Source organism: Emys orbicularis, chromosome 7 (assembly GCF_028017835.1).
Source record: "Emys orbicularis isolate rEmyOrb1 chromosome 7, rEmyOrb1.hap1, whole genome shotgun sequence".
In the NCBI taxonomy this organism is placed as follows: Eukaryota; Metazoa; Chordata; order Testudines; family Emydidae; genus Emys; species Emys orbicularis.
Window position 1 is genome coordinate 101,621,631 of NC_088689.1, and position 27,605 is coordinate 101,649,235.

Sequence of the window (27,605 nt, forward strand, 5' to 3'; positions counted from 1 at the left end):
GCTCCCCACAGCTCTGCCAGTGGCCCCCACCCCCAACCCACAGCCTCCTACTACCCCAGCCCTGGGCTCCCCACAGCTCTGCCAGTGCTCCCCACCCCCAACCCACAGCCTCCTACTACCCCAGCCCTGGCTCCCCACAGCTCTGCCAGTGCCCCCCACCCCCAACTCACAGCCTCCTGCTACCCCAGCCCTGGGCTCCCCCCAGCTCTGCCAGTGGCCCCCACCCCCAACCCACAGCCTCCTACTACCCCAGCCCTGGGCTCCCCCCAGCTCTGCCAGTGCCCCCCACCCCCAACCCACAGCCTCCTGCTATCCCAGCTCTGCCAGTGCCCCCCACCCCCAACTCACAGCCTCCTGCTACCCCAGCCCTGGGCTCCCCCCAGCTCTGCCAGTGCCCCCCACCCCCAACCCACAGCCTCCTGCTATCCCAGCTCTGCCAGTGGCCCCCACCCCCAACCCACAGCCTCCTGCTACCCCAGCCCTGGGCTCCCCCGAGCTCTGCCAGTGCCCCCCAACCCCAACCCACAGCCTCCTGCTACCCCAGCCCTGGGCTCCCCCCAGCTCTGCCAGTGCCCCCCACCCCCAACCCACAGCCTCCTGCTACCCCAGCCCTGGGCTCCCCCCAGCTCTGCCAGTGCCCCCCACCCCCAACCCACAGCCTCCTGCTACCCCAGCCTTGGCTCCCCACAGCTCTGCCAGTGCCCCCCACCCCCAACCCACAGCCTCCTGCTACCCCAGCCCTGGGCTCCCCCCAGCTCTGCCAGTGCCCCCCACCCTCAACCCACAGCCTCCTGCTACCCCAGCCCTGGGCTCCCCCCAGCTCTGCCAGTGCCACCCACCCCCAACCCACAGCCTCCTGCTATCCCAGCCCTGCCAGTGCCCCCCACCCCCAACTCACAGCCTCCTGCTACCCCAGCCCTGGGCTCCAACCCAGCTCTGCCAGTGCCCCCCACCCCCAACCCACAGCCTCCTACTACCCCAGCCCTGGCTCCCCACAGCTCTGCCAGTGCCCCCCACCCCCAACTCACAGCCTCCTGCTACCCCAGCCCTGGGCTCCCCCCAGCTCTGCCAGTGGCCCCCACCCCCAACCCACAGCCTCCTACTACCCCAGCCCCGGGCTCCCCCCAGCTCTGCCAGTGCCCCCCACCTCCAACCCACAGCCTCCTGCTATCCCAGCTCTGCCAGTGCCCCCCACCCACAACTCACAGCCGCCTGCTACCCCAGCCCTGGGCTCCCCCCAGCTCTGCCAGTGCCCCACACCCCCAACCCACAGCCTCCTGCTATCCCAGCTCTGCCAGTGCCCCCCACCCCCAACTCATAGCCTCCTGCTACCCCAGCCCTGGGCTCCCCCCAGCTCTGCCAGTGGCCCCCACCCCCAACCCACAGCCTCCTGCTACCCCAGCCCTGGGCTCCCCCCAGCTCTGCCAGTGCCCCCCACCCCCAACCCACAGCCTCCTGCTACCCCAGCCCTGGGCGCCCCCCAGCTCTGCCAGTGCCCCCCACCCCCAACCCACAGCCTCCTGCTACCCCAGCCCTGGGCTCCCCCCAGCTCTGCCAGTGCCCCCCACCCCCAACCCACAGCCTCCTGCTACCCCAGACCTGGGCTCCCCCCAGCTCTGCCAGTGCCCCCCACCCCCAACCCACAGCCTCCTGCTATCCCAGCTCTGCCAGTGCCCCCCACCCCCAACTCACAGCCTCCTGCTACCCCAGCCCTGGGCTCCCCCCAGCTCTGCCAGTGCCCCCCACCCCCAACCCACAGCCTCCTGCTATCCCAGCTCTGCTAGTGCCCCCCACCCCCAACCCACAGCCTCCTGCTACCCCAGCCCTGGGCTCCCCCGAGCTCTGCCAGTGCCCCCCACCCCCAACCCACAGCCTCCTGCTACCCCAGCCCTGGGCTCCCCCCAGCTCTGCCAGTGACCCCCACCCCCAACCCACAGCCTCCTGCTACCCCAGCCCTGGGCTCCCCCCAGCTCTGCCAGTGCCCCCCACCCCCAACCCACAGCCTCCTGCTACCCCAGCCCTGGCTCCCCACAGCTCTGCCAGTGCCCCCCACCCCCAACCCACAGCCTCCTGCTACCCCAGCCCTGGGCTCCCCCCAGTTCTGCCAGTGCCCCCCACCCTCAACCCACAGCCTCCTGCTACCCCAGCCCTGGGCTCCCCCCAGCTCTGCCAGTGCCCCCCACCCTCAACCCACAGCCTCCTGCTATCCCAGCTCTGCCAGTGCCCCCCACCCCCAACTCAAAGCCTCCTGCTACCCCAGCCCTGGGCTCCAACCCAGCTCTGCCAGTGCCCCCCACACCCAACCCACAGCCTCCTGCTACCCCAGCCCTGGGCTCCCCCCAGCTCTGCCAGTGCCCCCCACCCCCAACCCACAGCCTCCTACTACCCCAGCCCTGGCTCCCCACAGCTCTGCCAGTGCCCCCAACCCACAGCCTCCTGCTACCCCAGCCCTGGGCTCCCCCCAGCTCTGCCAGTGCCCCCCACCCCCAACCCACAGCCTCCTGCTACCCCAGCCCTGGGCTCCCCCCAGCTCTGCCAGTGCCCCCCACCCCCAACCCACAGCCTCCTGCTATCCCAGCTCTGCCAGTGCCCCCCACCCCCAACCCACAGCCTCCTGCTACCCCAGCCCTGGCTCCCCACAGCTCTGCCAGTGCCCCCCACCCCCAACCCACAGCCTCCTGCTACCCCAGCCCTGGGCTCCCCCCAGCTCTGCCAGTGGCCCCCACCCCCAAGCTCCTGCTATCCCAGCTCTGCCAGTGCCCCCCACCCCCAACCCACAGCCTCCTGCTACCCCAGCCCTGGGCTCCCCACAGCTCTGCCAGTGGCCCCCACCCCCAACCCACAGCCTCCTACTACCCCAGCCCTGGGCTCCCCCCAGCTCTGCCAGTGCTCCCCACACCCAACCCACAGCCTCCTGCTACCCCAGCCCTGGGCTCCCCCCAGCTCTGCCAGTGCCCCCCACCCTCAACCCACAGCCTCCTGCTACCCCAGCCCTGGGCTCCCCCCAGCTCTGCCAGTGCCCCCCACCCCCAACCCACAGCCTCCTGCTATCCCAGCTCTGCCAGTGTCCCCCACCCCCAACTCACAGCCTCCTGCTACCCCAGCCCTGGGCTCCAACCCAGCTCTGCCAGTGCCCCCCACCCCCAACCCACAGCCTCCTACTACCCCAGCCCTGGCTCCCCACAGCTCTGCCAGTGCCCCCCACCCCCAACTCACAGCCTCCTGCTACCCCAGCCCTGGGCTCCCCCCAGCTCTGCCAGTGGCCCCCACCCCCAACCCACAGCCTCCTACTACCCCAGCCCCGGGCTCCCCCCAGCTCTGCCAGTGCCCCCCACCTCCAACCCACAGCCTCCTGCTATCCCAGCTCTGCCAGTGCCCCCCACCCACAACTCACAGCCGCCTGCTACCCCAGCCCTGGGTTCCCCCCAGCTCTGCCAGTGCCCCACACCCCCAACCCACAGCCTCCTGCTATCCCAGCTCTGCCAGTGCCCCCCACCCCCAACTCACAGCCTCCTGCTACCCCAGCCCTGGGCTCCCCCCAGCTCTGCCAGTGGCCCCCACCCCCAACCCACAGCCTCCTGCTACCCCAGCCCTGGGCTCCCCCCAGCTCTGCCAGTGCCCCCCACCCCCAACCCACAGCCTCCTGCTACCCCAGCCCTGGGCTCCCCCCAGCTCTGCCAGTGCCCCCCACCCCCAACCCACAGCCTCCTGCTACCCCAGCCCTGGGCTCCCCCCAGCTCTGCCAGTGCCCCCCACCCCCAACCCACAGCCTCCTGCTACCCCAGCCCTGGGCTCCCCCCAGCTCTGCCAGTGCCCCCCACCCCCAACCCACAGCCTCCTGCTACCCCAGCCCTGGCTCCCCACAGCTCTGCCAGTGCCCCCCACCCCCAACCCACAGCCTCCTGCTACCCCAGCCCTGGGCTCCCCCCAGTTCTGCCAGTGCCCCCCACCCTCAACCCACAGCCTCCTGCTACCCCAGCCCTGGGCTCCCCCCAGCTCTGCCAGTGCCCCCCACCCTCAACCCACAGCCTCCTGCTATCCCAGCTCTGCCAGTGCCCCCCACCCCCAACTCAAAGCCTCCTGCTACCCCAGCCCTGGGCTCCAACCCAGCTCTGCCAGTGCCCCCCACACCCAACCCACAGCCTCCTGCTACCCCAGCCCTGGGCTCCCCCCAGCTCTGCCAGTGCCCCCCACCCCCAACCCACAGCCTCCTACTACCCCAGCCCTGGCTCCCCACAGCTCTGCCAGTGCCCCCAACCCACAGCCTCCTGCTACCCCAGCCCTGGGCTCCCCCCAGCTCTGCCAGTGCCCCCCACCCCCAACCCACAGCCTCCTGCTACCCCAGCCCTGGGCTCCCCCCAGCTCTGCCAGTGCCCCCCACCCCCAACCCACAGCCTCCTGCTATCCCAGCTCTGCCAGTGCCCCCCACCCCCAACCCACAGCCTCCTGCTACCCCAGCCCTGGCTCCCCACAGCTCTGCCAGTGCCCCCCACCCCCAACCCACAGCCTCCTGCTACCCCAGCCCTGGGCTCCCCCCAGCTCTGCCAGTGGCCCCCACCCCCAACCTCCTGCTATCCCAGCTCTGCCAGTGCCCCCCACCCCCAACCCACAGCCTCCTGCTACCCCAGCCCTGGGCTCCCCACAGCTCTGCCAGTGGCCCCCACCCCCAACCCACAGCCTCCTACTACCCCAGCCCTGGGCTCCCCCCAGCTCTGCCAGTGCTCCCCACACCCAACCCACAGCCTCCTGCTACCCCAGCCCTGGGCTCCCCCCAGCTCTGCCAGTGCCCCCCACCCTCAACCCACAGCCTCCTGCTACCCCAGCCCTGGGCTCCCCCCAGCTCTGCCAGTGCCCCCCACCCCCAACCCACAGCCTCCTGCTATCCCAGCTCTGCCAGTGTCCCCCACCCCCAACTCACAGCCTCCTGCTACCCCAGCCCTGGGCTCCAACCCAGCTCTGCCAGTGCCCCCCACCCCCAACCCACAGCCTCCTACTACCCCAGCCCTGGCTCCCCACAGCTCTGCCAGTGCCCCCCACCCCCAACTCACAGCCTCCTGCTACCCCAGCCCTGGGCTCCCCCCAGCTCTGCCAGTGGCCCCCACCCCCAACCCACAGCCTCCTACTACCCCAGCCCCGGGCTCCCCCCAGCTCTGCCAGTGCCCCCCACCTCCAACCCACAGCCTCCTGCTATCCCAGCTCTGCCAGTGCCCCCCACCCACAACTCACAGCCGCCTGCTACCCCAGCCCTGGGTTCCCCCCAGCTCTGCCAGTGCCCCACACCCCCAACCCACAGCCTCCTGCTATCCCAGCTCTGCCAGTGCCCCCCACCCCCAACTCACAGCCTCCTGCTACCCCAGCCCTGGGCTCCCCCCAGCTCTGCCAGTGGCCCCCACCCCCAACCCACAGCCTCCTGCTACCCCAGCCCTGGGCTCCCCCCAGCTCTGCCAGTGCCCCCCACCCCCAACCCACAGCCTCCTGCTACCCCAGCCCTGGGCTCCCCCCAGCTCTGCCAGTGCCCCCCACCCCCAACCCACAGCCTCCTGCTACCCCAGCCCTGGGCTCCCCCCAGCTCTGCCAGTGCCCCCCACGCCCAACCCACAGCCTCCTGCTACCCCAGCCCTGGGCGCCCCCCAGCTCTGCCAGTGCCCCCCACCCCCAACCCACAGCCTCCTACTACCCCAGCCCTGGCTCCCCACAGCTCTGCCAGTGCCCCCCACCCCCAACTCACAGCCTCCTGCTACCCCAGCCCTGGGCTCCCCCCAGCTCTGCCAGTGCCCCCCACGCCCAACCCACAGCCTCCTGCTACCCCAGCCCTGGGCGCCCCCCAGCTCTGCCAGTGCCCCCCACCCCCAACCCACAGCCTCCTACTACCCCAGCCCTGGCTCCCCACAGCTCTGCCAGTGCCCCCCACCCCCAACTCACAGCCTCCTGCTACCCCAGCCCTGGGCTCCCCCCAGCTCTGCCAGTGGCCCCCACCCCCAACCCACAGCCTCCTACTACCCCAGCCCCGGGCTCCCCCCAGCTCTGCCAGTGCCCCCCACCTCCAACCCACAGCCTCCTGCTATCCCAGCTCTGCCAGTGCCCCCCACCCACAACTCACAGCCGCCTGCTACCCCAGCCCTGGGCTCCCCCCAGCTCTGCCAGTGCCCCACACCCCCAACCCACAGCCTCCTGCTATCCCAGCTCTGCCAGTGCCCCCCACCCCCAACTCACAGCCTCCTGCTACCCCAGCCCTGGGCTCCCCCCAGCTCTGCCAGTGGCCCCCACCCCCAACCCACAGCCTCCTGCTACCCCAGCCCTGGGCTCCCCCCAGCTCTGCCAGTGCCCCCCACCCCCAACCCACAGCCTCCTGCTACCCCAGCCCTGGGCTCCCCCCAGCTCTGCCAGTGCCCCCCACCCCCAACCCACAGCCTCCTGCTACCCCAGCCCTGGGCTCCCCCCAGCTCTGCCAGTGCCCCCCACGCCCAACCCACAGCCTCCTGCTACCCCAGCCCTGGGCGCCCCCCAGCTCTGCCAGTGCCCCCCACCCCCAACCTCCTGCTACCCCAGCCCTGGGCTCCCCCCAGCTCTGCCAGTGCCCCCCACCCCCAACCCACAGCCTCCTGCTACCCCAGCCCTGGGCTCCCCCCAGCTCTGCCAGTGCCCCCCACCCCCAACCCACAGCCTCCTGCTACCCCAGCCCTGGGCTCCCCCCAGCTCTGCCAGTGCCCCCCACCCCCAACCCACAGCCTCCTGCTACCCCAGCCCTGGGCTCCCCCCAGCTCTGCCAGTGCCCCCCACGCCCAACCCACAGCCTCCTGCTACCCCAGCCCTGGGCGCCCCCCAGCTCTGCCAGTGCCCCCCACCCCCAACCTCCTGCTACCCCAGCCCTGGGCTCCCCCCAGCTCTGCCAGTGCCCCCCACCCCCAACCCACAGCCTCCTGCTACCCCAGCCCTGGGCTTCCCCCAGCTCTGCCAGTGCCCCCCACCCCCAACCCACAGCCTCCTGCTACCCCAGCCCTGGGCTCCCCCCAGCTCTGCCAGTGCCCCCCACCCCCGGTCTCTTTCTGTTCCGAGAGGCACCCGCAGACCTTGGGCATCGCTGAGTTTTCGTCTGTCTCTAGCCGCCAGATGGGGCTGGAGCTCCCCCAGGGACACTCTAGCCCTGACGTCCCCGCAGCAAGGGGCGGTGCAAGAGAAGCTGGGGCCCGGCGGGAAAAGGGTGGAACCGCTTCCGGCGCAGGGGTCGCGGTGACCCCCCCCCACGGGGCAGAGAGTGGGGGTCTCCCCCATGCTGCAGCTGTAGGGTTAGCGGGAACCCAGGAGTCCGGGGGGACCCCTCCCATCTCCTTTGGGGGGCTGGCCCCTCCCGCTAAAGAGCGACTCTGATCGGGGGGGAGGGGGCAGAGCCAGGACCCCCGCCCCGTGTCCCCAGGCGGGAGCAGCGGAAGAGACACCCCCGGCCAGCCCCCGCATCCCCACTCTGGGGCTGGATCGGAGCCAGCGCCCCCTAGAGGGGAAAGGCCCCGTGTCCCATTGTCTCCTCTGTCCCCAGGGGCGCTGCGCCTGCCCCGGCTGCAGCAGGTGGCACCTGCGGAGATGGCGGCCCCCCGGCGGCTGGTGCGGAAGAAGCCGGTGCCCGCCTGCCCTAATCCCCTCTTCATGCAGTGGCTGACAGAGTGGAGGGATGAGGCCGCTGAGAAGGGCAAGAAGACCCAGTTCGTGTATCAGAGGGTGAGCTCGCCCGCCAAGATCGCAGGAGTCCTGGTTCCCAGCCCCCCCTGCTCTGACCACTACACTGCACTCCCCTCCCCTCCTGAGCTGGGACTAGAACCCAGGAGTCCTGGTTCCCAGCCCCCCCTGCTCTGACCACTACACTGCGCTCCCCTCCCCTCCTGAGCTGGGACTAGAACCCAGGAGTCCTGGTTCCCAGCCCCCCCTGCTCTGACCACTACACTGCACTGCATTGCACTCCCCTCCCGAGCTGGGACTAGAACCCAGGAGTCCTGGTTCCCAGCCCCCTGATCTAACCCATTAGACCCCACTCCCCTGCTAGAGCTTTGATAGAGCCCCAGAGTCCTGGTTCCTGTAGCTAGGACCACATTGGGAGGGGGTGGGGTGGGCTGGAGGCTCCCCGTGTCAGTGTTTCCTCCCTCTCAGGCCCTAGGGTCCCTTCGGAGGTACCCGCTGCCTCTGCGCAGCGGGCGTGAGGCCGCGATTCTGCAGCATTTTGGGGACTGGATCTGCCAGAGGCTGGACGAGCGGCTGGAGAGGCACCGTGCTGAGCAGGGTAGGTGTAGAGCACCAGGGATGGGGTGTCAGGACTGAAGGGGTCCCCCAGGATGGCATGGTGTGAGGAGAAGGCTGAAGGAGGCTGAGTGGCGGGGTTGGCAGCCACACAAGGGCATAAGTGCACTGGGGTGCACAGACCTCCTGAGTAGTTGGTTCTACTATGTTTAGGGATCCTTAGCAACTATGGTAGATTTAAAATCAAATGGCAGTGCTTTGTTATTGTAGTAGGGTCTCTCCTAGGGCATGGGAGGGTATTGTCTCCCCCTCCCTCCCTTCAGGCCCCTCCTTGAGTCTAGCAAGTGAGAGGCTGCTCCCAGTATGGAGCCCCCCGTACCCCCAGGCCCTGTCCCAGTTGGAGGGTCAGGCTGGCTGAGGGAGGCAGGGAATGGGAGACAGGGCCTGTCCTCTCTAGGGGGCCCTGGGCCTGGATTGGAGATTGTGCAGGGGAACTGGCTGGTGGGGGAGCTCCTATCTTATTTCTATTTGAACCCTAGGTGCAGATGCCCCCCTTGAAGCCATGGGAGGGGCCAGCCCCTCCATGGGGGGACAGGAAAGTGATCCCCCCAGCACAGAGCACCGCTCCCCCAACAACCCCTCTGCCTCACAGACCTTACTTGGTGATCTGGAGCCTCCCCCCACGGTGAGAGCACTGCCTCTGGCAGAAGGGCTGGAAGCCAGGATTCGTGGGTTCTATTCCCTGGCTCTGGGAAGAGAATGGGGTCTAGTGGTTAGAGAAGGGGGTTTGTGGAGTCAGGACTCCTGGGTTCTATCTCTGACTCTCTAACACGCTAGGTAAGTCCCTTTGCCTCTCTGTGCCTCATTGCCCCTCTGGGGTGGAGTGGGTTTGTGTGAAAGACACTGGGTTGCAGGGACAGTTTGGGGCTTGGGGGGACGTCAGAGGCAGCGAGGGGATCAGAGCTGGGGGAATCCTGCTGATTGTCACTTCTCTTTCCAGAGGAAGCCCCGTCCCCCCCGGGGGTACATCCCAGCCTCACGCTCCGGGGGCTACGCTGTGCTGCTAGCCCTCTATAAGGACAGCATGGTAAGCCTGGAATCCTGGGTTCCATGCCCAGCTCTGGGAGGGGAGTGGTGTCTAATGGTTAGAGCAGGGGGCTGGGAGCCAGGACTCCTGGATTCTATTCTTTGCTCTGCAAGTGGTGTTTGGAGCCTGGCCTCCTATGTTCTGTCCCCAGTGCTGACTCCTCCTGCTCCCCCTTACAGAGCCCACACAGCCGGGGGTTCCTGACGAAGTCTGAGCTGCAGCGGGCGGCTCAGCCGCTGTGTGACAAATCCTTCACCCTGGTGAGTGAGAGCTGCCTTGGAGAATCCCCCGGCCTGCCAGCCCCCTTCAGTCCGGGCACCATCAAACACTCATCATGAGGTTCTGGAGTTGATGGGTTCTGGAGATGGCTTAAGGAGCCATCACTCCTGACGCAGGGATCTGAGCTCATCACCTCGCCCCCCCCCCCCCTCAAGTTTCCCTACCCCCTCTGCTCCCCCCAGCCTTGCCCTCCTCCTTTGCTCCAAGCTCTGCTGGGGCTCAGGCAGGTCCCACCCAGCAGAGTCACATGGGGTATCTGTGTCTTGCAGGGTGACCCTGGAAATAGGTACACAGCTTGGGCATCAGTGGGCACCTTGATCCGCAAAGAGCTGGTGCTGAAAACCAATGTCCCGGCCAGGTAGGGGGTGCTGTGCTGTAGGGGATGCGATTCAGGGCTCGCTGGGGCATCGTGGTATGAGGGGGTGCTGGGCTTCGGAGGGGGTGTCATGTTGCAAGGAATGGGGGGGCTCAGCAGGGAGTAGTGTGCTGCTGGGGGTTGTTGTGGACATGCCCCGGCCTTTACAGAGTCTCCTGGTAGTAACCCCAGCCCGCACAGCCCCACACCTTCCCCAAGGGCTGCTGGGCAGCCTTAGTGACTTACTGTGGGTCTCTGCTGGGCTTGCTGCACAGATAAAAACTCCTGCAGCAACTTTTCCTTCCAAGAGAGCGACGCCAGGATCTGCGGTGAGGCCGGGCAGCCAGGCCAGGCCGAAGGAGCATTGATTAGTCACCAGGGATCCAGTGTCACAGGGTCCTCAGGCTGGCCTGGGAAAGCCGCACTTAGGTAGAGTCCATGTTGGTAGCAGCAGCGGCTTTGCCACACCCTGGTTCTCTGCACTCCATCTTCGCTCTGTTCGTACGGGCGTCCTGTCTGTTCACAGCAGCAACCTTCAAACCAGCCCCTTGACAGCTTGTTCCTTTGTTCTGGCTGGGGAGTTTCTTTCAGGGCCCAGAACGCCCTTTGACGCTGGGCCATCCAGAGTGCTTTGTCTGGCTTGCCCTTCGATACAGCTCAGTGCTGGGAGCAGCTCGGGAGCTAATTGGGGTACACATCTCCAGTAATACCCTGCCATTCCAGTGAAGGAGTAGGCCTGTTTCTTGGTTTTGGGAGCAGGCCAGTCCTTAACAGCCTCCACCTTTGCAGAGTCTGGCCTTCTGCAGCTGCTCCCCACCTTGTGTCCAGATAAGCCACCTCAGCCATCCCCACTCTACACTTCCCCCCCCACTCTACACTTTAAGGGGGTCAGGTACCCCCCTAACCTAGGCTACATGTGGCTACAAATGTCATCAACATATGCCTAGGCCAAGTCCTCCATTCCCTTCAGTAACTGAGCTACCAGATGCTGAAAGGCGGTAGGTGCCCCTTTAGGCCATAGGGTAAAACCAGGAAATCCTAGAGCCCCATTGAGGCCAGTCGCCCTTGGTGAGCTCCATGCTGCTAAGGTAACATGCATCCCCACTTGTCTAGAATCTCTTCCATTGAAGGCATGGGCTAAGCATCAGACACTTGCACGACACTTTCCCTAATCCACAGAGAAACCATCGCCCCCTGCTGCTTAGATGCTAGCACCACAGCTGTGGCCCAGGCACTGTTGGGCAGCTGAATCCCCCCAGGGCCAGCATGTCAGATATTTTCTTTTCCAGGTCATGGGCATTTTCCCCTTGACCGAAAGGAGAGCATCTAGTGGGAGGGTTGGCCCCCATCTCCATCTGGTGGACAGGTAGGCTGGTGCACCCCAGTCTGCTGGAGAATACCTGCTTGGAACATCACAGCTTCCCCACCAAGCTTGCAGCTTATTCTGCACTGGGATGAGTGCCATAATCTGGTCCCCTAGTCCATGTTACTGGGCACACACTCACCGCCCACCAGCCTGCAGGGAGGGGAATCCAGCCTCTGGGTCCCTGGGTGTTTAAGCCTCCCAGAGCCTGAGCAGAGTCCAGGCCCTGCCCCGTTTTGATCCCTTGGCACACTAAGGGTACAGCTCCTGTGAGCCTAGACCCTGGGTGCAGCGCTGATCACTCAGACAGCCCCCGTCTCGAGGTGTGAGCTTTTCGGGTCCAGCTCAACTCTCGCAGGAGCCCCGTGGCAGCTGTGAAGCAGATCTCTCACCCGGACCCCGCCCCGAGACTCACCTGCTGCTCTTGTACCTCATCACACACAGCAGAGAGCTCAGATCCTGCAGACCCGACCTCCTGCCTGCAGCGCCTGCTGCTAGCTCCCCTTCCCTGGGGAGGCCTCCACCCAGCTGGGCTCAGGCAGGGCCCCTGCCTCAAGGCTTCTCCCTTGGCTTGAGCTGCTGAAAATGGCCCAAACCTCCCAAGAGCTCAGCTCCTCCCCTTTATAACTGTGCAGCCTCCTCTGACAGGTGACTCCCTCTCAGCCACACCAGGCGAGCCCGACCCCGTGACCTCGCTGCCCAGGCCGCCTCCCCCCACTACCCAGCTCTCCTGGGGGGGCCAGTCTGTTGTCTAGGGCGAGTCGATTGCTGTGGCCGAGCGCCTCGCGTTACCGCCGCTCTGTATTACCCCTTTGCCCCCGGCCTTCGGACTCTCCGCCCACCGTGGGGGCGAACAGGGCGTTGCGCAGGTGAAAGGCTGCACCTCAAAGGGAGCGTCCCACGTGGGAAGGAGCCAGGCAGCCAGTTCCTGCCCCCACTCGGAGTGCTTAGATTGTACCACACCTTCCCCAGATCCTCACAAAGGCTCAATAGGGGCGGGGCAGGTGGGGTGGGCGGTTCAGTAGGGGATGTTGTGTTGCCTGGAGGTTTGCTAGGGGAGAGGGGCAGGGGACTCGGGAGGTGCCAGGCTGCGGGGGCAGCAGAGGGGACTCAGTGGGTACCGATGCCCTTTGCTCCCCGCAGGTACTCTCTGACACTGCAGGGGCTGGCGCTAGCCCAGAGGCTTGTGGCTGCGGAGCAGGCCCTGATTTCAGAGGGTCGAGCCCCAGAATCCAAGACACCCCAGGGCACAGAGCCCACGCATCCTGCTGGGGAGGAGAAACTGCGCCCGGAGCCCCAGCTGTGAGTGCCAGCTCCTGACAGCCTGTGAGAGCCGGGGGGCGGGGCTGGGAGCCAGGACCCCTGAGTTCTGCAGCACTGCCGGGGGAGTGGGGTCTAGCACGTTGGAGCAGGGGTGGTGGGAGTCAGGACTGCGGGGGGGAGGGGGGACATTCATTGTGGTGTCTCTAGACCCAGCCAAAGGCAGCGTTAACCCTTTCTTTGCTGATCGCTGTGGCAGAAGCTCCCAGCTTTCCCAAGCCCTGTGCTCAGGGGGGTGGGGGGAGAGGCTGGGACAGGACTTCCCCACCTTTCCTGGCCCCTCTCCATGGCTGTGTTCTCACTGTGCTGTCTGCCCCACTTTGCTGCAGGCTCGACGGCGCCCTGGGACCCCAGGAGGGGGCAGCGGGTGGCTCTGGAGGGCAGAGGCCCCCTGACCCCGAATTTGTGCTGAGACCTGGCCAGTTTGACATCATCCTGTGTGTGGATTTTATCGAGACCATGGGGTGCGTTGGGGGGGGCCTGAGCTTCTGGCCGGGGGGTTGGGGGAGGGGGTTATAGGGCATCCCAAGCAGAGAGGTTTATTGTGGGGGGGTCCCAGGCAGGTTGGGCTCTGGGGGCTGAGGTGGGGAGGTCACTCAGGGTGTCCTGGAGAGTTGGCTGGCACCGCAAGGGCTCCTGAGCAGGCCCCAGTCCCACCCCATCTCTCCCCGCAGTGGCCCAGCAGCCCGGAAGCAGGATCTGCTGGCCGAGCTGCGCCGGAACGCTGTGCCCTTCGACGTGCGCAAGCTGCATGTGGGGGACTTCGTGTGGGTCGCCCGTGAGAGGGTCCACCCCCGCCCAGGTAGGAGCCCCCAGGCTAGCAGGGAGGGAGGGCTCCTCGAGTGTGACTGGCGCTGCCTGAGCCCATGCCTCTGAAGGGTGGCTCCGCCCCACACATCCCAGTGGGGCACTACCCTAGCCCCATGCATGCAGATACACCCTGGCCCCAGGGTAAGAGTACTGGGGGGGTCCCTGGCTGCCACTCCAAGTGGGGGGGGGGGGCAGAGCCTCACGGCATCAAGATTGCCTCATTCTGGCCATGCATGGATGGCGGGGGGGGGAGGGGGTCTGTTCTCCTCTTCCTAAGCCCCATCTCGCCCCAGGGCAGCTGCACCTGCCCCCAGCACGGGAGCTGGCCCTGGACTACGTGGTGGAGCGGAAGCGAATGGCTGACCTGTGTGGGAGCATCATCGACGGGCGCTTCCATGAGCAGAAGGTGCGGGGGGAGTGGGGTGTCTGGGGGATTGAGGAGGGGATCTGTGGGCTGTCTGGATGGAGTCATGGGGTGGGAACCAGGGTGGGCCTCCCTCCCACGCTAACCCCCCACTCCACCCCCCAGTTCCGTCTGCATCGCTGTGGGCTGTGCCACCCCATCTACCTGCTGGAGGAATCAGGATTGACCCAGCACCTGAGCCTGCCCGAGAGCACCCTGCAGCAGGCAGCCACCAGCACTCAGGTATGGGGACCCCTGCCCAGCACCCTGGTACAGCAGCCCCCGAGCAGGGCACTCCCCCCACATACACGTACAGCTCCTGAGCCTCCCACAGAGCACCCGGCATCAGGCAACCACCAGCATCCAGCTATGGACTCCCCAACCCAGCACCTGGATGCAGGGGCCCTTCTGTGTCCGCTCCCCCTACCAATGGCACAGGTTTAAGGCCAGAAAATTTCCGAACCTCAAGGAGGCTGTGAACCCAGGTGTCCTGTCTCCACACACACCCCCCCCCCAGGCCCGCTCTAGGCTCTCCATGCCCCCCACTCCCTAATGCTCTCTTCCCCCACACCCAGGTAGTGGATGGCTTCTTCGTCAAACGCACCCGTGACCTGCGGGAATCGGCTGCGTATCTGACCATCATGACACGTCATCTGAACAGCCTGTATGGGGTGAGCAGGGGGCTGCGGATCAGGAGTGAGGGGTGGCAGCAGAGCTTGGGGGAGGGGAGCTAAGCCCAGGGCTGGGCTAGCAGTGGGCTGGGATTGAGGGGCATCGGCAGAGCTGGGGGGAGGGGAGTCCAGGGCTGGGTTAGCAGGGGGCTGTGGGTCAGGATTGAGGGGCGGTGACAGAGCTGGGGGATGGAGAGCTCAGAGCAGGGCTAGCAGGGGGCTGTGGGTCAGGAGTGAGGGGCGCTGGCAGAGCTGGAGGCGAGGGGGAGCCCAGAGCTGGGTTAGCAGGGGGCTGTGGGTCGGGGACTGAGGGGCGGTGGCAGAGCTGGGGGATGGAGAGCTCAGAGCAGGGTTAGTAGGGGGCTGTGGGTCGGGAGTGAGGGGCAGCCCAGAGCTGGGTTAGCAGGGGGCTGTGGGTGGGGGAGCTCAGGGCTTGGTTAACAGAGGGTTGTGGGTCGGGAGTGAGGGACGGTGGCAGAGCTGGGGGATGGGGAGCCAGGAGCCCAGAGCTGGGTTAGCAGGGGGCTGTGGGTCGGGATTGAGGGGCGCCAGCAGGGAGTAGGGGACGTTGGTTGGATTTATGAGGTGCCCCTTTCCTTTTTCTCCCCAGAACAAGACCCTGGTGAGCTGCACCAAGGAAGAGTCTCAGGGCCGCTGCCTCCTGCAGCCCAACAGCGACTCCTGCACCCTAATGACCTTCCAGGAGTTCAATGAGGGAGCTGTCAAGAACAAGGTGAGACTGGGCAGAGTGGCCATGACCCTATTTCCAGCCCCGGGACAGGGAATGGGACACTGGCTGTGATCCAGGGCAGGGGACTGTCTGGCTCCAGGAGCTGGGATGGCTCTGTCCCTTCCCAGGATCCTACCCTAGGGCTGGATTACTGGAGTACACCTTGGCAGCTCCCCCGGCTCTGACCCCATCCCCCATTTCTCTCTGCCTCCCTAGGCTCAGACTGTGCGCGAGGTGTTTGCTCGGCAGCTCATGCAGATCAGTGGAGTGAGTGGGGAGAAAGCAGCCGCCATTTTGGAGAGATACAGCACACCGGCCAGGTACAGGCCCCACCTGCCTGGGTTCTGGCCCCAGCTCTGGGGGGGGAGTGGGGTTTGGTAGGAGAGCAGTGGAAGGGCTGGGAGCCAGGACTCCTGGGTTCCTTTCCTATTGACTGAATGCCTGTCTTGTTCCATGCCTCACTTTCCCCTACTCTACAAAGCTTGGGAGCCCCTGAGTCCCTGCCCCCACTCACTATCTGTCTCCACCCCATCAGCCTGCTGGCCGCCTACTCCGCCTGCCCAGACCCTGAGAGCAGGGACAAGCTGCTGAGCACCATCAAGTGTGGCAAACTGCAGAGGTGAGAGTGAGCATCGTGCGGCCCCTCAGGCCTGAGCCACGCCCCCCTGCTAGCCTGGTACTGGGCTCCCCCTTACCACAGCTCTGCCGGTGCCCCTCAGGCCAGCTGATTCATTCACTCCAGGTATCCGTAAAACTTCCCTCGGGCTTCAAAAGCTTCTTTAGGATTTTTGAATTATCTCCAGGCTTTGGGGCTATTTTAGTCCCTGGGGTCTAGAGGTGGGCAGGGAGCCAGGACTCCTGGGGTCTCTGTGCCTCAGTTTGTGGCTGATGGTCAGAAGCTGGGGCCTCCTGCTGTGCCCCTCCCCTGGCCCTAACACCCCCTTCCCCATTGTGCTTCCTCCCCCAGGAACCTGGGCCCTGCCCTGAGCAGGACGCTCTCCCAGCTGTACTGCAGCCCTGGCCCCCTCTCCTGAGCAGGAGGATCTCATCTGTCCTGCTGCCAGGGACCCCAGGCTTCACACTGGGCCTAGTGCCCCAGCTGGGGACTGCAGGGGCGCCGTAGCCCTTCGACAGGGGGAGCCAGCGCCCGTCTCCAGGGGCAGAGCGGTCAGGCGGGGACCCTGCCTCTGTGGGGTGTATGCCCAGGGGGCGTGGTGGCCCTGTGGGGAGGGAGGCTTCTGGGTGTGTGTGGAAGGACTGTCGGGGGCTTTTGGCCCCAGGGTTTGTTTTAACGAATCTTTGTATTTTCCTTGTTCCAATAAATTTGATGGCTCCTTTGTTCCTACTGGGATTTTCCTTCCCCCTGAGAGTGGGGGGGAAAGTCAGGGCCATGTGGGGGGATCCCACTGTGAGGGGCCTCAGATGCCAGGATTCACCCCCCATCGCATGGGGAGGGGAGCTAATGGGCAGGAATGGACACCCAGCTCAGTTTTATCTTGTCCCAGAGCTGAGCTTCTGGTCCTGGCTGTGGAGGGAGAGCACCTCCTACTACGCATCTGCCCCCCTCCCTCGCTCCACCCTGGGAGGGGATAGTGCCCCCTATTGAAGGGCTTCTGGCCAATGTTCAAGCACATCTGCCTGTTCTTCACATGGCCAATTATTTCTTCACACTCCCACAATTGTGCCTAGCGCTGCCCGGGCCCAGACCCGCCCCCACCTTCCCCAATCGGCTCTGGTGCTGGTGGCACAACCAGAACCCCCAACTAAACCTGCTTTGCCTTATTCTGGGTTTGGTCTTGGTGCTTTTACTGAAATTTTCCTTTTTTCAAACCAAAAAGTGGAACAGTCGGCCAAAATCCCACCTCCCGTCCGAGCAGGAGCCCAGCTCGGGGGCCTCCAGCCAGGGAGGGGCAGAGCCCAGGGGCAGGCTCGAGGGATGGGAGATTTGGGCCCAGCTGCATGTCAGTTTCCAGTGTGGCAGCTGGGGTCCCGTACCCCACTGATGTCTCTCCAGAGCCGGCGAGCCGAAGCTGGGTCTAGCTGCACTGTCCCCTTGGGACCGGTGCCAACCTGCAGGGGCAGAAAACAGCAACATTGGGGCTGGGATCCTGCTTTTTGCTGCTTCAGCCCCTAGGGAAAGGAGGAGGCAGGGGTGTTACAATCCACACACACACAGCTGTTCCATGGTCCGCCCAGGATGGCTCCACCTGCTCTGGGATTCCTTGCTTTTACAGCCAGACAGGACATTCTGATCTCAGCCCACAACACAGCTGGGTGAGACAATCTGCCCCCCTGCACAGTTGTACACTTCCCAGAGCAGCTGGTACAGGCCAGGACCCTGGGGCAAATGGCCCTCAGCTCAGCTCCTTTCCTATGTGCTGGAGCATGTCCCCACAGCAAACCCAGCACGCAGCCCGTGTCTGGTGGTCAAGCTAGAGGGATACAGCCCGGCTGCATTGGAAGCCCCTGAGCAGTAGAGTTTCTCCCCAGTCTCCCCCTGCCCAGGTAAGTTGTTCCCACAGCAAATCCCCTCTCCCTGATAAACACCCACCCCTCAGTTCCAGGCTGAGTGTCTGGCATTGGCTTTGATTGGCCTTTGTCTGTGGGACAGAGAGACCAGGATCTAGCCCCCTCAGGACTCTCTCTGGGAGAAATTTGCCCGACGGGGCTCCCTGACTCTTAGGGTTTCCAGCTGGGGATTGTTCTCCTGGCTTCTCAGAGCGGACATGCCTCAGAGCTGGGTGAAATCTTTCTTGGTCTGGGAGGGTCTGAAGAGATAAAGGGACCCCCCACTCATCCCCACCCCCACAAACTAGCCCTGTCTTACCCAGGCTGGGGCACTAGAAAGAATAGGCTCCCACGAAGATGGTGAGGCGCAGCACCGAGCTGGAGCGGTAGCTCATGAGTGAGTTCATAGTCACCATCTCCAGGTCCAGCACGTATTCCCGGGGCCCGGTGACAGGCCGGGCCAGAACCAGCATCGCGCTGATGTTATTGATTTGCTGCCAAGAGAGCAGATGCGTTAGTGCAAACCTCTAGGGGGCACTGGCTCCCATCTGGCCCCAGTTGGGGGTGGTGGGGAAGGGGACATGGGGCCTTTCCCCTCCAGGGGGCGCTGACCCAACCAAATCATGTTTCAGTGCAACTAAAGCGGTGCCCACTTTATTGCTGACCCAAGTCAAGGTGTGGCCCCAGTGAGAGAGCAGCAGAGGAAGCTGTTGCCAGCTGTAGGGGGCACCAGTGACATCCCAAAGAGGCCTGGTTTTCTGCTGATCTTATTTCCTGATCCGACCCAGCCCCCAAGCACAGGGGTTCAGCCCCGGGGTGCCTAGCCCTTCCCCTGACATTGTGGAGCTGATCAGCCACAGCTCCTGCTTTCCTGTCACAGCAGAACAAGGCCAGATTTTTTAAAAGGTGTTTAGGCCCCTTGAAATCAAGAGCGTTAGGCATCTAAATACTGTTTAAAACCTGCCCCGGCTCTAGCCCTGCCCCTCACTAGCGCCATCCAGTGGAGTGGCTCCAGTGCATGCGGGCTGGAGGGAATCCCCTCTGGCCCAAGGAAGCAAAGGAAAAGAGGGCTCAGGGCAGTCACTTCCTGCTGTTTTGATTCACTCTGTGTCTCTGCCCTCCCCACTTCACCCCCTCTGCCTCCAGCTCAGACTTCTCCCCTGCAAGTTCCTACTCACCTTCTGCCTGTCTCCTCCAGCCCCCTATTACCCCCAGTAATAACTAGGGGGGCATCCATAGATTCTGTTGCCCAAGCACATCACCTCCACCGGCACACCTGGCATCCCTCCACTCCCTCTAGTTCAGGGATTCCCTGTAACCCCCCCACCCCTCATTCCAGGGGCTCTGTCTGTTCCCCCTTACTCTCCTCCCCCCCATGAAACAGCTGCTTCTTCTTTGGTTGGCTGGGTTAGACTAATGCAGGAAGTCCTGCCTTCAGGGAAGCACCCACTTGCTGGTGCTATGAGCAATTCAGAATGTCCCGCCCTCAAGGAGGAGATCAGGCCTACTGTCTGGGTTTCTGGATAAGCGGGACATGTCCATTGCCTGGCACTATGAGCAACCCAGAAAGTCCTGGTAGCAGTCCCCCCCCCCCCCCCCCCCACATACACACACTATTGGTAATTTGGTTAAAAGAGGAAGTCCCGCCTTCTGCAGTGGTCTGTCCTGTCAAGAGCCCCCCCTCTTGCTCTCCTCCCCCCACTCACCCGGATGTAGAACTCCCCCTGCTCGTTGCCAGAGCGGATCTGGAAGGCATTGTAGGCTCCGGGGTAGACGCTGGTGGCCTGGATCTGGAAGACGTCGGAAGGGACGGTCCGGTCAGCTGTGATGCTCATGTAACGGTGCACGATGGACGAGGGCTGCTCCCGGCACAGAGGGTTTGTGGTAGGGCACAGACAGCGGCTACGAGGGAGGGACAAAGTTACTGTGGGGCAGGACATCTGGGGTCCATCCCTGGGTCTCTCACTGACTTTCCGACTGCTTAGAATGGGGTATTTCGGTAGGGTTGCCAACTTTCTAATCGCACAAAACCGAACACCCTAGCCCCACCCCTTCCAAGGCCCCGCCCCTACTCACTACATTCCCCCCTCCCTCAGTGGCTCGCTCTCACTCACTTTTGCTGGGGCAGAGGCTTGGGGTGCAGGAGGGGGTGAGGGCTCTGGCTGGGGGTGGGGCTGGGGAATGAGGGGTTTGGGGTGCAGGAGGAAGCTCCAGGCTGGGTGGAGGGACCGAGTGTGGGAGGGGGCTGCAGGCTCTGGGGTGGGGCCAGGGATGAGGGCTTTGGGTGCAGGGGGTGGCTCTGGGTTTGTGGGGCTCAGGACTGGGGCAGGAGGTTGGGGCGCGGGCTTACCTTGGGCGGCTCCCAGTCAGCGGGGCTAAGGCAGGCTGCCTGCCTGTCCTGACACCACGTTGTGTGCACCCCAGAAGCGGCCAGCAGGTCTGGCGCTAGTAGGCAGGAGGCACTGCCCAGCCAATGGGAGTGCAGAGTCGGGGCGGGGGCAGCGCGCGGAGCCCCGTGGCCCTCCTGCCTAGGAGCCGGATCTGCTGGCTGCTTCTGGGGCGCAGCGTGGTGCCAGGACAGGTAGGGAGTAGCCTGCATTAGATCTGCAGCACCCCCGACAGGACCTTTAATGGCCTGGCGCTGCCAGGGTCCCTTTTTGACCAGGTGGTGCGGTCGAAAACCCGACACTTGGTTGCCCTATATTTCGGCAGAACACTCGTCCCTCAGCTACTGGAAAATGTGGCATTACTAAGCACAGCACTGGGGCCAGTACTGAGTGCAAGGGGAGAGCGCCCCCTACTGAGCCTCCTGACCCTGCAGCACAGCACCTCCTAGTGCCACATTGGGGTCAGCATTGACTACAATGCAAGCCTGGTGGTTCCTTAGGAGTCTCCATCCAGGGACAACCCTGCTTAGCTAAGGGAAACCGCCCAGTCCCCAGGCAGCACACCACATAGACTCACTTGTCAGACACCTGCACGTAGGGCTCCAGGCAGCGGTTCTTCTCCACGCAGCGATAGCCCCCATGGAAATTGATGCAGCTCTGGGCCTCGGTGCATTGGTGGGCACCCGTCTCACACTCGTTCATGTCTGCGGTGGGGAGAGACTGGGGTAACTGGAGTCAGACCCCAATCGAGATCGGGACTCCCATTGTGCCAGGTGCTGCACAGACCCCAACACAATCAGGGGCCCCCACTGAGCCGGCCACCACACAGGACAACCTCCAGGTCAAGATCAAGGCTCCCGCTGTGCCAGGCACTGCACAGACACACAGTGACAATCTCTGCCCCAAAGAGCCCTCAGTCTGAATAGACATGGGGCAAGAGGGGAAACTGAGGCACCAGGCAAGGAAGGAACTTTTCCAAGGTGAGTAGCGGAGCCTGGAATAGAACCCAGGAATCCTGAGTCCCTGCCCGTTCCTAGTCAGTAGACCCCCTACCTACCACTGGAGGCAGGATGCTCTGGGGTGCCAACAGGGATCTGTTCAGATCTTGGCCTCTCTCCTGGGATGACTGGCTCAGAGAAGGGGGAAACCCCAGAATGCATTTCACACAGCTCTGCTGTGGCCCTCAATCCCAACCTACAGCCCCCTGCTATGCCAAGCCACCCCCTTTCAATGGCTCTTGCAGGGGTTCTGGGATTTCTTTAGGGCAGCAGGGGGCTGCTCAGGGCTGGGGCCAGCTGGGGTGGGTGGAGTGTCCTGGGGAGAAAGTAGCTCTGTGGTGGAAGCCTCTCCCAGCACTGGGAAGCATTGGTACCTTGGCAGAGGCGGGTGCCCAGGAGCTGGTAGCCCTGGGGGCAGTCGCAGGAGAATCTCCCTGGCTCATTGATGCACTGGAACTGGCACAGGTAGCTGGAGTAGCTGCACTCATCAATATCTGGTGGGGGGAAGCAAGGTGTGAGAGGCCTGGGCTCCCTTCACCTCCTAGTCCATCCCTGACCCCGCTCCAGGAACCACAGGATCTGTCTGTGCCCATCAGCCTCACTAGAGATTCCCCCTTACCACCCCCCATAGCCAATCGGTGGGAAAAGAGCAGGGGGAGGAGCTAAGAAGGTCCCCAAGGCAAGGGAATGGACAAGTGGGCGGAGCAAAGCAGAGGGGAGGGGCTAAAGGGAATATGGGGAGGGAACGTGGGAAAATGGGAGGAGCAGAACAGAGTAGGAGGAGCTAGAACTGGAGACAAGAAGGGAGGAATTGCCAGCAGGGAAGGGATAAGGGAAATGGGAAGGGTTAAAATTTTGGAGGAACTAAAACAGGAGTGAGATAAAAGGGTGGTAGCTGATATATAACAACATGGGGCTAGAAAGGGGAGGAGCTAAAGGCATGGGAGGGGCTACAGCTATGGGAGGAGCTAGGCCTGGGGCATGCTAAAAGCAGGGGAAGGCTAGGACTGGGGGCTGGGCTAGGAGCAGGGGCCAGGCTCACCTACCATTGCAGGTGAAGCCGTCGCGGTCGAGCTCATAGCCCTGGTTGCAGCGGCAGATGAAGGTGCCGTAGGTGTTGAAACAGCGCTGCCCACACGGCGCCCCCATCTCACACTCATTCACATCTGCAAGGAAAGCGCAGTGTGAGATCCCAACATGCCCAGCACCAGGAGGCAACTGCTTCTGGGGTGGGGCATGGTGGGGTATAACAGCATTCAAACGTCCACCAGGTGATGCAAATGGGAACAGGAATAGAACCCAGGAGTCCTGGCTCCCAGGCCCCATTGTCCCTCTGGCAGGGTGGGTCCCTTACCCATGCAGGAGCGGTTGTTGCTGGCCAGCTGGAAACCTGGCTCACACTGGCAGGAGAAGGAGCCTGGGGAGTTGACGCAGCGATGCTGGCAGTACCGGTACCGGCACTCGTCAATGTCTGCCACACGGGAGAGAAGGGGTTAAACTCACGTCCTCTGCCCCAGCCCTGCTGAACCCCTGCCCTGCTCCCTGCAGCACGGCGCCCCCGGTGGCCGGTGCTGACTCACCCACGCACTCGGAGCCAATCTTGCGGTAGCCATCGGGGCACTTGCAGTGGAAGGCGCCGGCCGTGTTGATGCACTCCTGGCTGGGCTGGCAGTCATGCAGCTCGTACTCACACTCGTCCACGTCTGCAGGGGGCAGCACCGGGACATGCAGGGTTAGCTGGGGCAGACACCCCCCCAAGCCGGGGGTGCCAGGGATCAGGCCCCAGGGGTGTCCTGGACAGGAGTTATCTGCCCCATAGAATCATCAGCCTCTGCCTGGGGGGAAGCAGCTCCCTAACCCCCAGTGATACCAATCACCTCCTTCCCAGTGTGCCTTGTGCCCCCCACGCACCCGAGGCTGTTCCCCCTACCTGTCCTCCCCACCATTCCCTCCTCCCCCCAGCTGTGCCCCCACCTGTCTTTCCCCAGCCATTTCCCCCACCCCTGCCCCAGCCATGCCCCCGCCGGTCCTCCCCACCGTGCCCCCTCCCCCAGCCATGCCCCCGCCTGTCCTCCCCACCGTGCCCCCTCCCCCAGCCATGCCCCCAGCCATGCCCCCTGCCCGTCCTCCCCACCGTGCCCCCTCCCCCAGCCATGCCCCCTGCCCGTCCTAACCACCATGCCCCCTCACCCCTCTTCCCCCCCCCAACCGCTCCCTGTGTACTCACCCAGGCAGGAGCCGTGCCCATCAGGCTCGTAGCCCTGGGGGCAGGCGTTGTGGCGGGAGGCGGTGAGTGAGGGTCGGGGAGGCCGGGGCCGAGGGGCACTGGGGGGCGCAGCGTTCTCCGAGTGCACGTCATTGATGACGGAGGCTGAGCGTGGCAGGCACAGGTACCCGCCATAGTGATTGATGCATTTCATCTCCCCCTTGCAGGCCTCGGGGATGGTCTCACACTCGTTCACATCTGGGGACAGGCCCAGGGTCAGAACGCAGGAGTCCAAGCCCTTCCTCCCAAGGGCTCACTACAGCCTGCTCCCCTCCCAGCCCTCGGGTAGAACCCAGGAGTCCTGGCTCCCAGCCCCCTCCCCCTGCTCTAACCCACTGGTCCCACTCCCCTCCCAGCCCTGGGGTAGAACCCAGGAGTCCTGGCTCTCAGCCTCCCACCTTCAACCACTCCCCACAGTCCCGCCTCATACCTTTGCAGTGCTGTGTGTCTGAGTCCCACTGGTATCCATCTGTGCATTCCTAGGGGTAAGAGAGGGAGACGGTTACAGTCGGGGGACCACAGGGAGTGGGAAACACCCCCGCACCCCCCAATATAGGAGTGAAGAAATCAAAGGCTGAACCAACTTTCCCCCCCGTGAACCAACAGGATCCCATTGCCCTTGAAAGCATTAATGGGCCCTGCAGGGTCAGGAGAGGAACCCAGGTGTCCGAGGCCAGCTCAGGGCAAGCAGGCAGCTAAGGGAAAACTGATCGGGCCCTGCAAAGACACCACCTGGGAGTAGGGCAGCAGGGATAGATGGACACAGAGCAGGTCTCATCCTCTCCAGCAGGGGGCAGCATGCACACGCACACAACACTCTCCATAGATTTAATATGGTAACACACTGATTAAATTTATCTCCCAGACCAGAGAAATCATAATGGTGGGGAGGGGAAGAGAGGAAGGGGAGGGGGCACAAAGCATCTCTGGTGGGGAGAGAAATTGGGGGGGGGGTGTTGCAGGAAGCCTCTGAAATAGGAGGGATGGGGAGGGTGGCACCCAGGGGGCGAGGAATAGAGGGATGCAAGGAGCTCTGATGGATACGATGACTCGTTTGAGAGAAGCTACAAAGGGAGCAACTGCTAGTTAATCCGACAGCGTTAGTGCCTCAGTTTGCGAGCGGTGGGGCTGTGCAGCCCAGTTTGTTATTCCAGGGTCTCTCAGGGGCACTAAGGATGGGACCCCCTCCAATATACTGGAGTTTTGCTGAGGGACCCCTGCATACACAGTCCCCGTGCCCCACCCCAGAGGCAGCTGCATCTCAGCACAGGGCAAGGGATCCTGTATAAACAGCCCCCGCGCTCCACCCCAGAGGGCATGTGCAGGGTGGGTGGTGCTGGCACATTCTTACCGTGTAGGTATCAGGTTCCTCCAGCTCCTGTGCAAGTGCCGTGCCCACCAGCACTGCCAGCAGCAGGCAGGAGACGGGCCACATGGTCCTGCCAGGGGTAAGGCAGGGGTTAGTGTCACCCGCCCACAGTCCTGCCAGTGCCCCTCAGACTGGACCAACAACCCCCAGACAGGTAATCAGAGACCCCTCTCAATTGGATCTGACCAATGGCCTGGTATCCCCACTATGTGTCATTGCCTCTGTACTGCTGAGAATGAAGGCAAGTCCCCTTGGGCCTTGGGGACAGGGATCCTGTCCCTGCAGCTGCCATGGGGCCGAGCGCACCCCACAGTGCCCTGAGGACATATGGAACATGGATCCCCCTCCCTGCAAACTGAGGCTTCCCCCGCCATCCCCAGTCTCCCAACGCCCAGTGGATTCAAAGCCAAAGAGTTTGGTGGGGACACTTTGGCTCAGAGCATCCAGACCACCCCCATTCCTGTCCCCACTTGAAGTCCATCCAGCCCCATTTGGAGAGTGATGAAGGAGGAGTGGGGACCAACCCTGAATGGCAGCCCCTCCCCATACATTGTATCTTGCCCTTCCCACTGGGCCTCCCCCCACACCCCAATGGCAGAGATCCTTGGAGTTCTGGATCCCTTGGAGCAGTGGTCCCCAACCTTTTTCATCTGGCGGGTGCCAGATGACGAGCCACGGAGGACCGTGGCGACGGATGAGCATCCGCCGAAATGCCACCGACAAGCAGCGTCATCCAGAGGCGTCGCTGCCGAAATGCCACCGAAATTCGGCAGCATTTCGGCGGATGCTCGTCCGCCGGCCAGTATGCGGGTGCATTTAGATGCCATGGCACCCTTGGGCACCGCATTGGGGACCCCTGCCTTGGAGGTTTCATAGCTGGGTTCAAAGTGAGGGCATGTCACGAGTTGGAGGGTCTCAGCATTGAGTCCCCATTATAATCCAGCCAAACAGGCATTGCCAGACTAGGCCTCAATGACTGGGATGGCAGGGGGACCACAGGTCTGGAATGAGGGGGGGGGGGATCAGCTGGGGGGGGGGAAGGGAGCCCAGGGCTGGGAGGGCAGGGGACTATGGGTCTGGATTCAGGGGCACTATCCAACAGAGGCTAAGGGAGTCTATCAACTCCTCTCCTGAGACAGGAGCTCTGGTCAAGTCCAGGCTAATTATAGCCTCTCCCTGGCTATGAATAGCCACCCACCCACCTCCCAGACCTTCTGGAACCCAAAGCCCCATGGCCAACCCAATCTGTGGGAGGAGAGGACCCCAGAGCAGCCATCAGCAAATCAGAGCTGTGGGGAGCTGGGACATCCCAAGGCTGGGCAGGAACATTGTAGCGTGGTGGGGGACAGGGTATTGGTGTTAGCAGTGGGATCAGGGGGAGGGGGCATACTTAGGGGATTGAGGGGAGCAAAGTGGTACGCAGCAGAAAGTATGTTTGGATGGTTCCAATGCACAGCCTGGCAGGAGCCTTCTCACTGACCCAGCAGTGTTAATATTTATGTCTGGCCGGGTCTATAATTAGCCTCCGGGGCCTGGAGCCCTGTGGCCTCTCCCAGCCAGCCAGAGCACATGTAAGGGAACATGGGTGTGCCCTACAGGAGTGTACAAAATGACACCTCCCCCACCCACAGCTGCTCTAGACTCTGCTCTCCGGCTGTTGCCCCAAGACCTGGTATTGCAGGGAAGAGGGGGGCAGACTGGAGCTGCCCAGCTGGGCTCTTCCTACTCTCCTCTCCCCTACCCCAAAACTCTGTCCTGCTGCTGGAAGAAGGTGGGTGAGAGAAGAGCCCTGCCTGTCTCCTGCACAAGCTCTGATTGGCTGCTCTTCCCCAGGAGGTGCAGCATTGGGGAGGACAGCCAATCAGAGGGGGATCCCCCAAAGGGCAGGATCTCCTGAGACTTCTCTCCAGAGGGGCTTTTCTGAGAGAGCTGGACACAGGTGGTGGGCTGGGGATCAGGGAGAGACCCTGACAGCAAGGAAGGCAGGCTGGGGGGGATGGACTGGGAGGGATCCCAGCAGTGGGGGAGGCAGGCAGTGTAGGGAGTGCAGGCTGGGGGGGATCCCAGCCATGGGGGGGGGCAGGAGGTGAGCAGTGTAGGGAGCGCAGGCTGGGATCCCAGCAGTAGAGGAGATGGACTGGGAGGGATCCCAGCAGTGGGGGAGGTGGGGTGTGTGGAGAATATGGGATGGGGGGAGGGGAATTGGGGAAGGATCCCAGCTGTGGGAGGCAGATGGTGTGGGGAGTGCAGGGTAGGGGAGGGATCCCGACAGCAGGATCCCTGGCAGGGAGCGAGATGCGCACCATGGGGAATGTATGCCAGGGCACAGATCAGAGAGGGATCCCAGCCATGGGGAAGGCAGGCAGTATGGGGATCACAGGGCAGGGGAGGGATCCTGGCAGTGAAGGAGGTGAGTGCCACGGGAAATGTAGGCTGAGGCAGGGATCAGACAGGCAAGGGAAACAGGAGTCATGGGGAGTGCTGGCTGGGGGTGGGGGGAGAATTGGGGAAAAATCGGGGGGAAATCTCAGCAGTGGGGAGACAGGCGGTGTGGGGAGCAGGGGCTGGGGGAAGGGGAATTGGGGCAGGATCCCAGCAGTGGGGAGGTGGGTGGTGGGGGAGGTTGGGGGGGAGGGGAATTGGGGAAGGATCCTAGCAGTGGAAGGGCAGATGGTGTGCGGAGCATAAGGGGGGAAGGGATCAGGGAAGGGGGGGGGAATCAGGCAGCATAGGGTTCGGCCAGGTGGGGGGCAGGCAGTTAGGGGGTGAGGCAGAGGAAGGGGGGCAGTCTAAACTTTGGTCCAGCCAAAAATCTTAATTACCCCCCCCCCAT

At 63.8% G+C, this 27,605-nt stretch overlaps 2 protein-coding genes across 2 annotated transcripts; one reads left to right on the plus strand and one right to left on the minus strand.

Moving 5' to 3' along the window:
* The first annotated feature begins 7,578 nt into the window (after positions 1-7,578).
* MUS81 (MUS81 structure-specific endonuclease subunit) lies at positions 7,579-16,278 on the plus strand. The gene is made up of 16 exons (XM_065408461.1): positions 7,579-7,713; positions 8,140-8,269; positions 8,766-8,911; positions 9,227-9,313; positions 9,493-9,573; positions 9,862-9,950; positions 12,454-12,612; positions 12,960-13,094; positions 13,305-13,432; positions 13,734-13,846; positions 13,970-14,086; positions 14,419-14,514; positions 15,125-15,247; positions 15,461-15,564; positions 15,780-15,863; positions 16,212-16,278. The coding sequence occupies exons 1-16, from the start codon at positions 7,579-7,581 to the stop codon at positions 16,276-16,278; spliced, it is 1,794 nt and encodes a 597-aa protein (XP_065264533.1).
* Positions 16,279-18,084: 1,806 nt separating this feature from the next.
* On the minus strand, positions 18,085-24,838 carry EFEMP2 (EGF containing fibulin extracellular matrix protein 2). Its single transcript, XM_065407866.1, has 10 exons — positions 24,755-24,838; positions 23,834-23,882; positions 23,365-23,601; positions 22,718-22,840; positions 22,492-22,608; positions 22,184-22,303; positions 21,512-21,631; positions 20,717-20,843; positions 19,459-19,654; positions 18,085-18,246 (listed from the first exon to the last, which is right to left on the minus strand). Exons 1-10 carry the CDS (start codon positions 24,836-24,838, stop codon positions 18,085-18,087), a joined length of 1,335 nt encoding a protein of 444 aa, XP_065263938.1.
* Positions 24,839-27,605: the final 2,767 nt, after the last annotated feature.